Below are 14,442 nucleotides of genomic sequence, written 5' to 3'. Positions count from 1 at the left end.
AGGAAAGAACAAAAATAACCGTAAGATTAAATTTTCCAGAAAATTAGGTTTGTATAACTGCCAGTTATTTTCTTATTCTTTCTTATTCTCCAGGATCCAAAGGACAAGTTTAAGGTTGAATTAAATGGAGACTTTCAGCTAAGAAAAAAGCTTTAAACAAGGAATTTTTTCTGCTATAATTATCCTATTCATCTATTTTTTTTTATACTGATTCCTATTATAACAATGTAATAAACGAAGCATCACTATAAAAAAGTCCTGAAAATGTATGTACATATATCCTTAACCAGTATCATGCATTTACGCAGTTTTGCAACGAATTTATTAAAATTTTGTTTAGACTTGTGCATTAGTTTCTGCTTATTAAGTTCTGTCACTCTGCAAGTCTGTCCTTTCGTTTCAGAGCTTCGCTTTTATAGATGTCATATCCAGGTTTTGTTTGATTTTGAGTTCTTTTTTAAATCGCATTATGTTTAATCAAAGGGTTATTAATGATTTACCAATTGCACAGTTTTTTTGTAACAAGGATGCCAACATCCATAAACAGTAAATGTTAAAAATATGACATTTCCCAAATTAAAGCGTGGTTGAGAGACAAACGCATAAAGTAGATATACAATAACAAAATTCATCCTTTTATCTTTAACAACAACTGAGAAACAATAAATTTCCTAAGAAGTCATTTTATGAGCAGAAACAATAGCATATTCATTAAAGTACTAAAAGGGAATAGTACCTTATGCAATATTCCGTAAAATTGTGAGCAAGCTTCCAGTCAAATGCGCTTATTAGTTCAAACTGTTTTTAAATGCGTTTAATTATACTATGCGTTTGGTCAACATTTAGAACAGTTTGACTGGAAGCTTGCTCACAATTTTACGGATTATTGCGTAAGCTACTATTCCCTGTTTAACTCTTTACTCTTCTTTTTATAAATCCCCATTGCCCTAACCCAATATTCTTGTATTTTCAGAATGTATGAAGGAGGTGGAATATCAAAAAGAATATGAGTTGTATCTCAGGAACAAGAAAAGTTTTTTAAATCAGCAAATTTACACTATAATCAAGGATTTACAGGATGGAAGAGTAATAACTCTCTCCCCCCCCCCCCCCCCCCCACCTAAATAAAACAAAGACTACCAGCAGTTAATGCAATTTTTTTGGAAATGTGACGACATCTATCTATCTCTTTTTTAGGGGTTTTCTTTCCCACTTCTGGTCCTATCTATCTCATTTTTATGACGTCACATGTCTGATTTTTGATGACTTTCTCCATTTACAAAGTTTAAGGATTTTCCCAAAAACCTATGAAACTTCCCCAAAATTATTACATTTTCTAAATGAGTTTTCAATTACTATTTCATTAATAGAGGGACAAAGTGATTTAAAAATCAGCCACGTGACGTCATAAAAATAAGGGAGATTAGAGGAAATGTAAGAAAGAAAACCCCAAAAAAAGATATTCACACATTTTAATGACGTCACATGTCTGATTTTTTAGTCTCTTTGTTCCTCTAGTTTCATTGTCTTCATTTAAATTTTGTTGTTTGTTTTTCTATCTTCACATCTTAGGAATAAAATCTTCATTGATGATAGTTTTACATAACTTTTCTATTAAATTAAGCAGTTTGACCTTAGCATAGCTTTAAAGCAATAAATAAAGTACTTATTTGTTCATAGGTTTCTGACTAAAATATTTCCTTAAAAACTAGTTTGAGCTTTAAATGAAATTACGTTATCTAAAGTATCTTTATACTTTTAAATTATCAATTAAAATGTTATGAGGGCATAGAATTTAAAAAATCTAAATTAAAACAAATGGAATAGAAGCTTTTGCAATATTGCGTAAAGTTGTGAGTAAGATTCCAGTCAAAAATTCTACTATGCCTTTGGTCAACAATAAGAATAGTTAGACTTAATAAGCGCATTTGACTGGAAGCTTGCTCACAATTTTAGGCAATATTGCGAAAGTTACTACTCCCTTTGTTATGTTAAATATCAATGAAAATCAAATCCAAATGTACTTTGTTGATAGCTAGGAAGTAAAGAAATATGAAAATTAACTAAAACATTTGTAAATATAAATAAGTGAATAAATTTCCACTACACACACAAGCATACACATTCTTTTTATAAACTGCATCTGCAGTATTCTTCTTCAGGGATATAAAGGGATAGGAAAATGGCCGATAAATTGATTTACATTCTTATGATGATTCACGAACTATCCCTTCTGTAGATTGCAATTGGTGGTTGCAAAGTTGGACACTCAATTTATTGAACCAACCAATCAAAGTTCAATAAAAAAGGTTATTATAAAAGTTTGGGGACAAGTGTAATAAACAAAACAAAACTGAAAAAATTTTATCAAAATAATGCTTTTTCCAGCATCATTTCGAAACCGATTAATATCAGGTGGATTAGAAGCCATACTGAAAAATTATTTATACCATTGTATTATATCAAGTTTTCTACGAATATAAAGATGTACATTGTACAATCATAAGATTAAAACCAGTTTTTTAGCCCGTACATTCGGAATTTTTGGGCTAAACAAACTTATTTTAATCTTATAATTTTACATATTTATATCCGCAAAAAGCTGTTTATAATACGTTGCGATGAATAACTATTATCATATTGACCTAAGGCTGCAAATCACAAACTGTTCAGCTTTATAATTGAGATCACTCTTTTAAAGTAAAATATGATGAAATAAGGTTGTTGAATCTTCTAAAAAAAGTTAGATCATGAAAAAGAAACGAAGTAGCGGGTTTCGTCGTATTTTCATATTAGCTTTTAATAGATTATTTTATGTAAATGTTAATGATTGCCCCGCAGAGTTAGTAAATTGGCCCCTCAGGGGCTAGACATAAGAGAAAAGCTACTGTGAAAATAGGACGAAACTCGTTTTCTTTCCATGATATGTTTTTTTTAAATTCTATTTATTGTCAAACCCAAAAAGTAATAAACTCTGTAATTTTTATTTATCAAGAAAATGAAAAGATCTGCCACAATGCATCCCTTAAACTTGAGTGTAAATATGCATTGTAATAGCCTAACTGCACTTTTCTCTATAAAACAATAAAAATTAATTGTTAGAGGACAATTGCCTTTTTGTACATTTGGAGTTCTTACTCTTTTGAGGCTGTTTATTACTAAGTTTTAAAATAACGTTTTCTTATTAGTTGGCTTAACAACTTTGGGGACTTATTAGTTGGCTTATTAAGTTGAGCGTTCAAATGTTTCAAGAACTAATTCTACAGAAGGGGTTATTTTGTGAATCATTATTGGGGATGTACATCAATTAATCGGCCATTGTCCTATCCCTTTAAATCCCTGCTAAATTGTTTAAACTCTAATTGTGCATTTTTTTAGGATCATGCTGTAATTTTTAAAAATCCTTTAATGTTCAAAGGATGAATATATGTATGAGAATTAATCCAAATAAGTCTTAATTATTAAATCATTAAAATAAAATACTTGTGCCGACTCTCAATTGGGTCTTTGGGAATATTAAGTAGCAGGAAAAAAAGTGCTAGCAGACGAAAAAGAACATTAAAAGGGGGGGGGGTAGTTATCTGTATATACATCTATACTATAGATCTGTTATTAAATAATCTAATGTTTGGATAGAGAAAGATGAAATAAAAATGTACATACATATATATTTAGAATAATTAAAGGAAATATAGCAAGGCTCGGCAGCCGCAGCCACATGCAGATTTTTGCATAGTCTGCATTCGGAGCAGCAACATCAAAGCCTTACTTCACCAATTGTTACCAATATATGACAAAATAAGCGGCCGTCAGATTTTGAGACACTATAGAGAAAAAAATTACCACAGTCGCCAAAAAGTCAACAATTCGTACATTTGCATTACATTAATGTCTTATCTTCCTGAGTCGAGCATTATCGACAATTCATAAAAACGGCTTACAAGCCTTTAATTGAGAGGGAAAAGAGAGATACAAAAAGAATTGTTGAAAAGTTTTTGCATCTTTTTTTGCATTTCTGCATTTAATCAAAGTTTTGTATTCACTGTTGTGAAGTCAAGTAACTTTATTCAGGGATCTAATGGATAAGACAATGGCCAATAAATTAAAGTACTTCCCCAATGATTGATGATTTACAAGATTATCTTTTAAGAGATTAACATTAGTGGTAAAAACTTTTGAACGCTCAACTTAATTAGCCAACCAATTAAAATTCACTAAAGTCCCCAATGTTGTTAAGCCAACAAATATGAAAACGTTATTATAAAACTTTGGGGACAAGTGCAATAAACAGCCCATTGTTTTCTCTCTCTCTTAACTTAATTATAGGAATGGAAAAGAATTTGTATTTAGATAGAAAAGAGGCAGGATGCAGAGAGAGGGGACAATGGGCTGTTTTGTATACTAGTCCCCAAAAATTCATGTTCGTTGGTTTAGCAACTTTTGGTAATTTTAAAAGATTTTGATTTGGTTTATTCATTGAGTGTTTGATTGTTTTAATCACATAAGTGGTAATTTTGTGTATTATCATTTGGGATGTACATCAATTTATCGGCCATTGTCTTATCCCTTTAGATTTTTCTATAAAAGGGGGAAAAATAATGGGGGGAGATTTTTTTGTTTTGAGGGGGGTTGCGGGTGTCCCACCTCCCAAGAAAATAGCCTAAAACCGCCACAGAACCAGTAGGTATATTCACTGAAGAGTAGAATCCGATCGGTTCAGTGGTTACCGAGATCGAGGAACAGACGGACAGACAGACAGACAGACAGACATCAAGCTACTTTGTATAATAGATTACTTACTCAATATTCCTGTAGTTGCCATAGTTTTAGTGTATGTAATCCGACTATGCATGTTTAAATAAAAATAGTTCTAATTTAAATTTAGGTTTAATGACACATTGTCCTTTCTAAATCTATAATTGTATAATTGAATTATAATCCAAAGAATTTAAGAAATACGTTGATGAAAATGGATTTTCTATAACTGTTGAATATCGCTTAATTCTTTTTAAAAATTGGGTCGCTGAACCCGCTATGGTAGCAAGATCACCAAACTTATTGTAAAAAATCCTCCAAAATCATATAAAAAATCTACAAAAATTAAATAAAATCTTTTGTTAAGAACCATTCTATGATTTTAGAATACTTTTCTTTAAATTTATAGACAAATTTGTACATTTGAAACTTTGTGATCTGGCTTCTATAGCCAATTCAGTGATGCATTATTTTTTAAGAACCCATCTTGGTTAGTCAAAAATCGGATATCTGTGTATAATTAATCTTAAAATTAAATTTCTTTTTTCTTGTATTATTAGAAATATATTTAACACAGCTGATAAAAGTAGAAACGGATATTTATTTTTGGGTAAGTAAATTTTTAATTTTTTTAGAAGCAAAGCTACTCTATAATTATCTTTGTCTGTCTGTCAGTTAGTCAGTCTGTAATACTTTGGGGGATACATGATTTATTGAATGTTGAATGTAAGATTTTTATGCCAATTCCCGTTACTCATGCACAATTGGTCCGTAGGTCTGTCTGCTTTGAGAAATGTATTTTCTCGACTGTCATAAAAGATAACTCACTTTGTCTGTCTGATCCTTGCATTAATATATTAGAAAATTTAATTTTATTAGATATATGAATAATCCAAATAAAAAATTTATATCCAGCTATACTAAAAACAGTCAAACATTTGTCATTTGCCAAATGTTTGAAACGCTTTGATTGTTATTCTATTATATAAAGAAGTACGGGTATTTTGTCTGAAGCTTAAGATCTTAATAACAACGGAACTGATTGGGTTCTCCGTTTGAGTTGAGATTCACATAGGTTCCTCAATGGTTTTATGCTATTTCATTTCCTGGGATGGTTTTAAGCTATTTTTCTGTCCCTTTTTGCCCATTTTGGATGCAGAGCCCTTAGATGCTAGGTACCCAGCCGCTAGTACTTTATATATTTAGATGAGTTCACGTTGTTATTAAAACAAATCAACATTTACATGGAACCTGACGAAGTTCAAAAGGTTTTCGATGAAGCTAACTTTCATAAATCTGAGGTGTGAACATTTTTTAAAAATGATATGCAATGAAGTAAGTTTTTTGTCTGTAGCGCAGAACTGATAAAATTCTCCTTTACAGTGAAGCTTTTTATAGGCCCAAAGAAGGTGTTAAACTATTTTAGGAGAGGGCATCTCCACCCTTCCAAAAAAAATCGCCCAAAGAAAAAATGACTACCCTTCTTTAAAAAAAATTTTTCTTCTTAAAACTAAAATAGAAAGTCTTTACAAAAAGACAACTGATCATATGTTATAAGATTAATAAGACTAATCTAAGGGTCAGACAAATTTACTGTAAATTAAATAACCCTTTGAGTGGATTTAGATTTTTGGTGGAAAAATTTGTTACTTTTAAACAATTCCAGCTTTATTTAGCCCTACTTCCAATTTAATCTTTCAAATGGTAGAAAAATTGGGGGAAAATTTGAAGGGTAGTATCATTTAAGTCAATTTTCTAAAGACATTCCAAAAATTGTGTTTCCATCTAAATATAAAATATTGTAATTAATATAATTTAGGGACAATATCTGCTAGAAATTAGGATTTTACTAAGTTGCATAACATATTTTTAATATAGGTAGAAGAACAACAAGTGTTAGATGAAAAAGAATTTCTAAAATTTTTCCATAAACTTTTATCTCGACCAGATATTAGTGATATCTTTGAAGAGGTCTCTCATAAATATAAGGTAATTAAAAATAAAATATTCACAAATATGTATAGCAAAAAGAACATGTTAAAATTTTTTTAGCGAGGCGACTACATAACAAGAATACGTCAATGTACCTAATGTAACAATAATTATTTATATTATTAACATCTGAGCAAATTATTATAACGTAACCTCCATATACATGGACTCATCTAATAAAGATGCTTTTTATAGTGGCTATAAAAATGACGTCATACTGGTCAGTTAAAAAAATGTATACTGGCCTTCTAATGATAATTTACTCTGTATGTTAGCCTCTCATTGGTCATTTTTATTGTATGTATAATGTCAGCTTCCACCAAAGGTATTTTTTTATTAAATTTAGGGTCTGGCAATAACTCCATATGAACTGGAGAAGTTTCTGACCAACGTGCAGGGTGAAGTGGATTTCAACGAGACTGACTGTCTTAACATCATCAAAGATTATGAAATCAAGGATGAGAAAGTTCTGAAGAAAGTTAATAATCTCTACATGAGGTAATTAAATCTTTTTTGAAAGAATCTCATTTATATAGAAAGACTTTTTACATCTGCAATTTAAAAGTTATCCTGTAAAATAAAGTAGTAAAGGATTTTCGTCTGAAGCTTAAGATCTTGATAACTTCTGAACTGATCAAGTTCTCCATGTTATCACATAAAGTTGTTTTTGTGTATATTATTTATATATTTAAGTCTTGGTAGGGTTTTGAGCTCCCCAACGAAATTATTACTATAGTTATTGAAACACATATAATGCTCTGATCTTATAAATGTTGATATCAGGTTAGAATTGTACTTGGAATAAAATTGGCCTTGTTAGAATATTAGTAATTATTAAAATAATATTATTGATATTTTTTTATGATTTTTTAGTTGGAAAGGTTTTCTGAGATTTCTTATGGGCTCTTCTCTTTTTAATATTACTTCAAATATACTTCAAGTGGACCAGGTTAGACCAGGGATACTGGAATAGATTTTTAAAATCGCTTCACTTTTTTCTATACAAACCTTACATTTTTGGTCATAAACTAATAAAAATTATCCAATGCTTGCTCAATGTTAATTAGAAAACAATATTGAACTTTGAATCTACTCATCTCTCCAGAGTACTACAGCTCGCGACCTAGCCCTTGTGGAAAATTTTGCTCTACATGGAGATTAAATGTCTTTTTAATGGCAAATTGGCAAGGATTAGATTAGAAACCTAGTTAAGGTGTCTGTAGAAAGGTCTCTACATGCCCCATCAAAAAAAATTAAAGCTTTTTTGTTTTTATCATAGTCATACTATTACACAGGGTTCGAAAGCCGCGACTCAGCCACGCATAAGCCTCAGTTTTAAACCTGCTTGTGAGCAGAAAAAGAAATTTCAGAAAGAAGGATTGTCTGCTAAAGAGCAGTTTTATACATCCAGCTGAATTTTATAGTGATAAAATGAAGATTTCACTGAGGCTTACACGCGGCTTACGCGCGGCTTCCGAACCCTGCTATTACATGACTATATATTTAGGATATGACACAGCCTCTATGTGACTACTATATAAACACTTCTCACAACACTTATCTAGTTGGTAATCAGGTACAAAAGGGTCGTAATTTTCGCGTATTTTTCGTAAAGTTGTATGCAAGCTTCCAGTCAAATCCGCTTATTAAATCAGTAAAGTGTGTTATTATTTAGTCAAATGCTCTTATAAAGTCTAATTTGTCTTAATTTTGACTTAATTTATATATGTGAAATGTTCAAAATTAACATTAGCTTGACTTTATAAGAGCATTTGACTAAATGCTAACAAACATTACGGATAATACGCGAAAAAATGACCTTCTTTATCTTTGTAGCGCAACAAATCTAAACCTAGACTATGTCAGCAAGTCAGTACAGCCAACATAGAAAAACAAATGAATTAATCTTTGAAACAAATTTGTACTACAATTTTCAATAGTTTTAGAGTATTTTAAACATAATTACAAATAACAAAGTTTAAAAAATTGAATAGTTCTATTGTGACCATAAAATAAACTAGTTACATATAAATAATGTGATTTAGAGGTAATTTTCAATCGATTTTTCTGGCTTTGACATTGATTAATATCCGCTGGATTAGAACCGTTTCTCAGCCAACATGTTTAGCATTGTATTACATTCAATTTTCCACGAATATTAAACAAAAATCATACAATTTATATAAGTTTTTTTTACAAAACTGGTTTTAATCTTTTTTTTAAATCTGCGGAAAGCTGTTTATGATACAATGTGATAAATAACTATTAAGTCATTCAAATAATTCTAATTATTAAAAATTATTTTAAAAATATTTAGGTTACCAGTGATAGTTCAATAGATGGTTATATCAGAGCTTTGGTTGCTGGGTGTAGATGTGTTGAGGTAAAATTAGATGTTTAACCCTTGTCAGCGTTGCGGGCATTTTTCGTCGGCTAGTAAATTGCTTTCTGCTCTTTTGTTGCGACTTGGCTGTGTTAATATTTCCGGCGCTATAGGCTTATATTCAAAGACCAAATTGAAAGTCGACACAGGGTCCACAAAGGGTGGGGACATAAAGTTTTTTAACCCCTCTATCTCCTTATCAAATTTGTGTATCTATCTTTCTTTATGTATATCTCTCTATCTAATGAATATATTCTATCTGTTTAGTTGGATTGCTGGAACGGGAACGATGGTGAGCCAGTGATCTATCACGGCTGGACATTGACCTCCAAACTAAAGTTGAGACATGTCCTCAGTGATGCTATAAAACCTTATGCTTTCAAGGTAATTTTTTTATTTGTAGCTGGACAAAGTGTTTTTAAAAATCATCCTTGTGACGTCATAAAAATGATGGATTATCCATCTCTTTTTAATTAGTGTTTTCTTTACCTCTTCTCCTTTTATTTCATTTATTTTTTGGACGTTACATGGCTGATTTCCAGCTACTTTAAATTTTTTAACTTTTTTGGCTGCGAACCTAATTTTCCCTGGTGTTAGAATAGTTATTTCTCGCATCGTATTATAAACAGCTTTCCGCGGATAAAAAATGTACAATTATAAGATTAAAACTACTTCTTTTGCTCCGAGATGCCGAGTATGATGATATATACATTAGGGTGGGTCAATTTTGGAAATTTTTTTTTCTGAGACCAAAGCGGGGATCTGCAAATTTATATGAGTATAATACACCTCTGGATGATTTAAAATTTATCTTAAGTCTTAAAACCGCTGACGACCAGACATTCAATTGTATAGCTATTGTATATGGGTGTCAAAAAATTAATGAATTAGAACTATGGCTTCATGGTGCTCCCAGGAAAGGCATTGAGGAGTAGAATCAGGAACTTTTGACCATTTGAAAAAATCTCGTTTCTAGCCTGAGAAAATCTTTAAAAACCTCTACAAATTGGACAATTCTCAATAAACCTTAAAAAATTGTTGTTTTTTAGCCATTTCTAAGGCTAGGAACAAGATATTTTGAAATGAACAAAAGTTTCTGATTCTACTCCTCAAGTTCTTTCCTGGGAGCACCATGAAGCCATAGTTCTGATTCAATAAATTTTTTACTTTCATTTAAATATCTATACAATTATATGCCTGGTCGTTGATAAAAGGTTGGTAAATAAAGGGTAAGGAAGCCAAATATTCATTATTAAACTGGGAAAATGCACAAAAATATTTAGCCCTCTAGTACTAAAAGCAACTGAGATAATAAGTGGAGTGGGCTTAAATATCGCATATTTTTTATTAATGAATTGCATTTTTAAGTGGTCGTGTTCTAAAACTCAATTTTTTTTTATTCTTTTTCGGTCAGAAATTTTATTTAAGTTAGTTTTATCTGTTGCACATCCCCTCTTTGTCTAATTCCGATATGAACCCGCCCTAGTATACATACTTTTTTCATTATGGCTGAGAACCGGTTCTAGTCTGCCGGATATAAATCGCTTTCAAAGCATACTGGAAAAAGATATACTGAACAATTTTTAAAATAAACATATTAAGGGCTTTGTTATAGTCAAACTGTATCAAAATCTTTCTAAAATAATTTATCATACAGTCATCTAAAATTGTCCTCTTTCCTTAGACCTCTCCATATCCTGTGATATTATCTATAGAGAATCATTTAACAAGAGAACAACAAGACCAAATTATATTATATTATATTTAAACCTCTCCATATCCTGTGATATTATCAATAGAGAATCATGTAAAAAGAGAACAAAAAGACCAAATTATATTATATTATATTTAGACCTCTCCCTATCCTGTGATATTATCAATCGAGAATCATTTAACAAGAGAACAACAAGACCAAATTATATTATACTAGCGGCTTCGCCCCTAGCCTCTAGGGGCCTTTTCTCTAAAGTTTAAAAGAAGAAAAGAAATTTAAAAAGAAGAAAAAAATTAAAGATATAAAAAAAGTATAAAAAAGTATAACAAAATATAAAAAGATATAAAAAATTTAAAACATATATAAAATTATATAAAAACTTAAAAAACATTAAAATTAGAAAAAAATACAAAAAAAATTTTTGGGGGGGGGGAAATGTTAATTTTTGGGGGGGTTTGGGGTGTTCCACCCCCCAAGAAAATAGCTTAAAACCACCACAGGACCGATAGGTATACACCCTGAAGAGTAGAATCCAATCAGTTCAGTGGTTACCAAGATCTTAAGCTTCAGACAGACGGACAGACAGACAGACGGACGGACAGACAGACGGACGGACAGACAGACGGACGGACGGACGGACGGACAGACATTATGCTATATACTTTGTATTATAGATTAGGTTTAGACCTCTCCATATCCTGTGATATTACCAATAGAGAATCATTTAACAAGAGAACAACAAGACTAAATTATATTATATTATATTTAGACCTCTCCATATCCTGTGATATTATCAATAGAGAATCATTTAACAAGAGAACAACAAGACCAAATTATATGATATTATATTTAGACCTCTCCATATCCTGTGATATTATCAATAGAGAATCATGTAAAAAGAGAACAAAAAGACCAAATTATATTATATTATATTTAGACTTCTCCATATCCTGTGATATTGTCTATAGAGAATCATTTAACAAGAGAACAACAAGACCAAATTATATTATATTATATCATATTTAGACTTCTCCATATCCTGTGATATTGTCTATAGAGAATCATTTAACAAGAGAACAAAAAGACCAAATTATATTATATTATATTTAGACTTCTCCATATCCTGTGATATTGTCTATAGAGAATCATTTAACAAGAGAACAACATGGCCAAATTATATTATATTATATTATATTTAGACCTCTCCATATCCTGTGATATTAGCTATAGAGAATCATTTAACAAGAGAACAACAAGACCAAATTATATTATATTATATTTAGACCTCTCCATATCCTGTGATATTATCAATAGAGAATCATGTAAAAAGAGAACAAAAAGACCAAATTATATTATATTATATTTAGACTTCTCCATATCCTGTGATATTATCTATAGAGAATCATTTAACAAGAGAAAAACATGGCCAAATTATATTATATTATATCATATTTAGACCTCTCCATATCCTGTGATATTATCTATAGAGAATCATTTAACAAGAGAACAACAAGACCAAATTATATTATATTATATTTAGACCTCTCCATATCCTGTGATATTATCAATAGAGAATCATGTAAAAAGAGAACAAAAAGACCAAATTATATTATATTATATTTAGACTTCTCCATATCCTGTGATATTATTTATAGAGAATCATTTAACAAGAGAACAACATGGCCAAATTATATTATATTATATTTAGACCTCTCCATATCCTGTGATATTATCAATAGAGAATCATTTAACAAGAGAACAACAAGACCAAATTATATTATATTATATTTAGACCTCTCCATATCCTGTGATATTATCTATAGAGAATCATTTAACAAGAGAACAACAAGACCAAATTATATTATATTATATTTAGACCTCTCCATATCCTGTGATATTATCAATAGAGAATCATTTAACAAGAGAACAACATGGCCAAATTATATTATATTATATTATATTTAGACCTCTCCATATCCTGTGATATTATCTATAGAGAATCATTTAACAAGAGAACAACAAGACCAAATTATATTATATTATATTTAGACCTCTCCATATCCTGTGATATTATCAATAGAGAATCATTTAACAAGAGAACAACAAGACTAAATTATATTATATTATATTATATTTAGACCTCTCCATATCCTGTGATATTATCAATAGAGAATCATTTAACAAGAGAACAACATGGCCAAATTATATTATATTATATTATATTTAGACCTCTCCATATCCTGTGATATTATCAATAGAGAATCATTTAACAAGAGAACAACATGGCCAAATTATATTATATTATTTTATATTTAGACCTCTCCATATCCTGTGATATTATCTATAGAGAATCATTTAACAAGAGAACAACAAGACCAAATTATATTATATTATATTTAGACCTCTCCATATCCTGTGATATTATCAATAGAGAATCATTTAACAAGAGAACAACAAGACTAAATTATATTATATTATATTATATTTAGACCTCTCCATATCCTGTGATATTATCAATAGAGAATCATTTAACAAGAGAACAACATGGCCAAATTATATTATATTATATTATATTTAGACCTCTCCATATCCTGTGATATTATCAATAGAGAATCATTTAACAAGAGAACAACAAGACCAAATGGCCATTCTAATGAAGGTATATAAAGTATGAAGCCAGCCCATAATTGTAGAAACTTTTCTTTCTGTTTTTTTAACTGGTTGGATAGAATAGACTAATTGAAAAATTATGTACAGTTTACATAAACCAGAAAAATTATAAGACTTTGGCTTTACTAATTTTCTTTTCATAATAGTTATGTATCGCATCGTATTTTAACAGCTTTCCGCGAATATTTTAAATCAAAATAAAAAATTTGAATATTAAAACCAGTTTTCTTTTCTCTGAGAGGCAAAAGGTCAGTGTTAACAAAAATGACATTAATTATATGATTTTTGAAAACCATGGAAAATTGTATTATCGCTGAGAACTGGTTCTAATCCAGAGGATAGCAATCGGGTTCGAAACCATACTGAATTCTCCTTGATAAGGACGTGTATTTGAAATCATATGTCAACTTTATCATTTTTTGCTATAACAAATGTTACTTTTTGTCGTCTTTACATTCGATTTTTATTTAGACTCTACAAAAAAAATATTTAATGTTTAGGAAATTCTCGGTGACCTACTTTATACGGACGCAGTAGATCCCGACCTGAAATCCCTACCATCTCCTGAGGATTTGAAATATAAGGTGGGCAGATTTTAAAATATTTGAAGCACAGCAACTATATAACTAGGTCTATCTGAAATCCTTACCTTCTCCAGAGTATTTGAAATATAAGGTGGGAGGATTTGAAAATTTTAGAAGCACAGCAACTATATAACTAGGTCTGTCTGAAATCTTTACCATCTCCAGAGGATTTGAAATATAAGGTGGGGGGATTTTAAAATATTTGTAGCACAGCAACTATATAACCAGGTATGTCCGAACATCATGGGCTATTTTATGAATATGTTCTCTACTGAATAACATTAACCGCACCTAGAAGTTAGATTGTTTTCATTATGATTCATTTACTCTAATGTCCTTTTGTA

At 30.3% G+C, this 14,442-nt stretch overlaps 1 protein-coding gene across 1 annotated transcript in view; it reads left to right on the top strand.

The window, feature by feature from the left end:
* LOC145305661 (1-phosphatidylinositol 4,5-bisphosphate phosphodiesterase zeta-1-like) overlaps positions 1 to 14,442 on the top strand; it is a 68,715-nt gene that overhangs the window by 26,922 nt on the left and 27,351 nt on the right. The window contains exons 8-18 of the mRNA XM_080147370.1: positions 974 to 1,022; positions 5,316 to 5,365; positions 5,962 to 6,056; positions 6,634 to 6,744; positions 7,094 to 7,245; positions 7,621 to 7,696; positions 8,255 to 8,323; positions 9,065 to 9,130; positions 9,398 to 9,514; positions 13,423 to 13,503; positions 14,015 to 14,098. Coding sequence (XP_080003496.1) covers positions 974 to 1,022; positions 5,316 to 5,365; positions 5,962 to 6,056; positions 6,634 to 6,744; positions 7,094 to 7,245; positions 7,621 to 7,696; positions 8,255 to 8,323; positions 9,065 to 9,130; positions 9,398 to 9,514; positions 13,423 to 13,503; positions 14,015 to 14,098 — 950 coding nt within the window. The remainder of the gene's footprint in view (positions 1 to 973; positions 1,023 to 5,315; positions 5,366 to 5,961; positions 6,057 to 6,633; positions 6,745 to 7,093; positions 7,246 to 7,620; positions 7,697 to 8,254; positions 8,324 to 9,064; positions 9,131 to 9,397; positions 9,515 to 13,422; positions 13,504 to 14,014; positions 14,099 to 14,442) is intronic.

Source organism: Acartia tonsa, chromosome 2 (assembly GCF_053477335.1).
Source record: "Acartia tonsa isolate MP-2025a chromosome 2, ASM5347733v1, whole genome shotgun sequence".
Classification (NCBI taxonomy): Eukaryota; Metazoa; Arthropoda; class Copepoda; order Calanoida; family Acartiidae; genus Acartia; species Acartia tonsa.
Note: the sequence above shows the minus strand (reverse complement) of the source record. Positions and strands in the feature narration are given on the sequence as shown.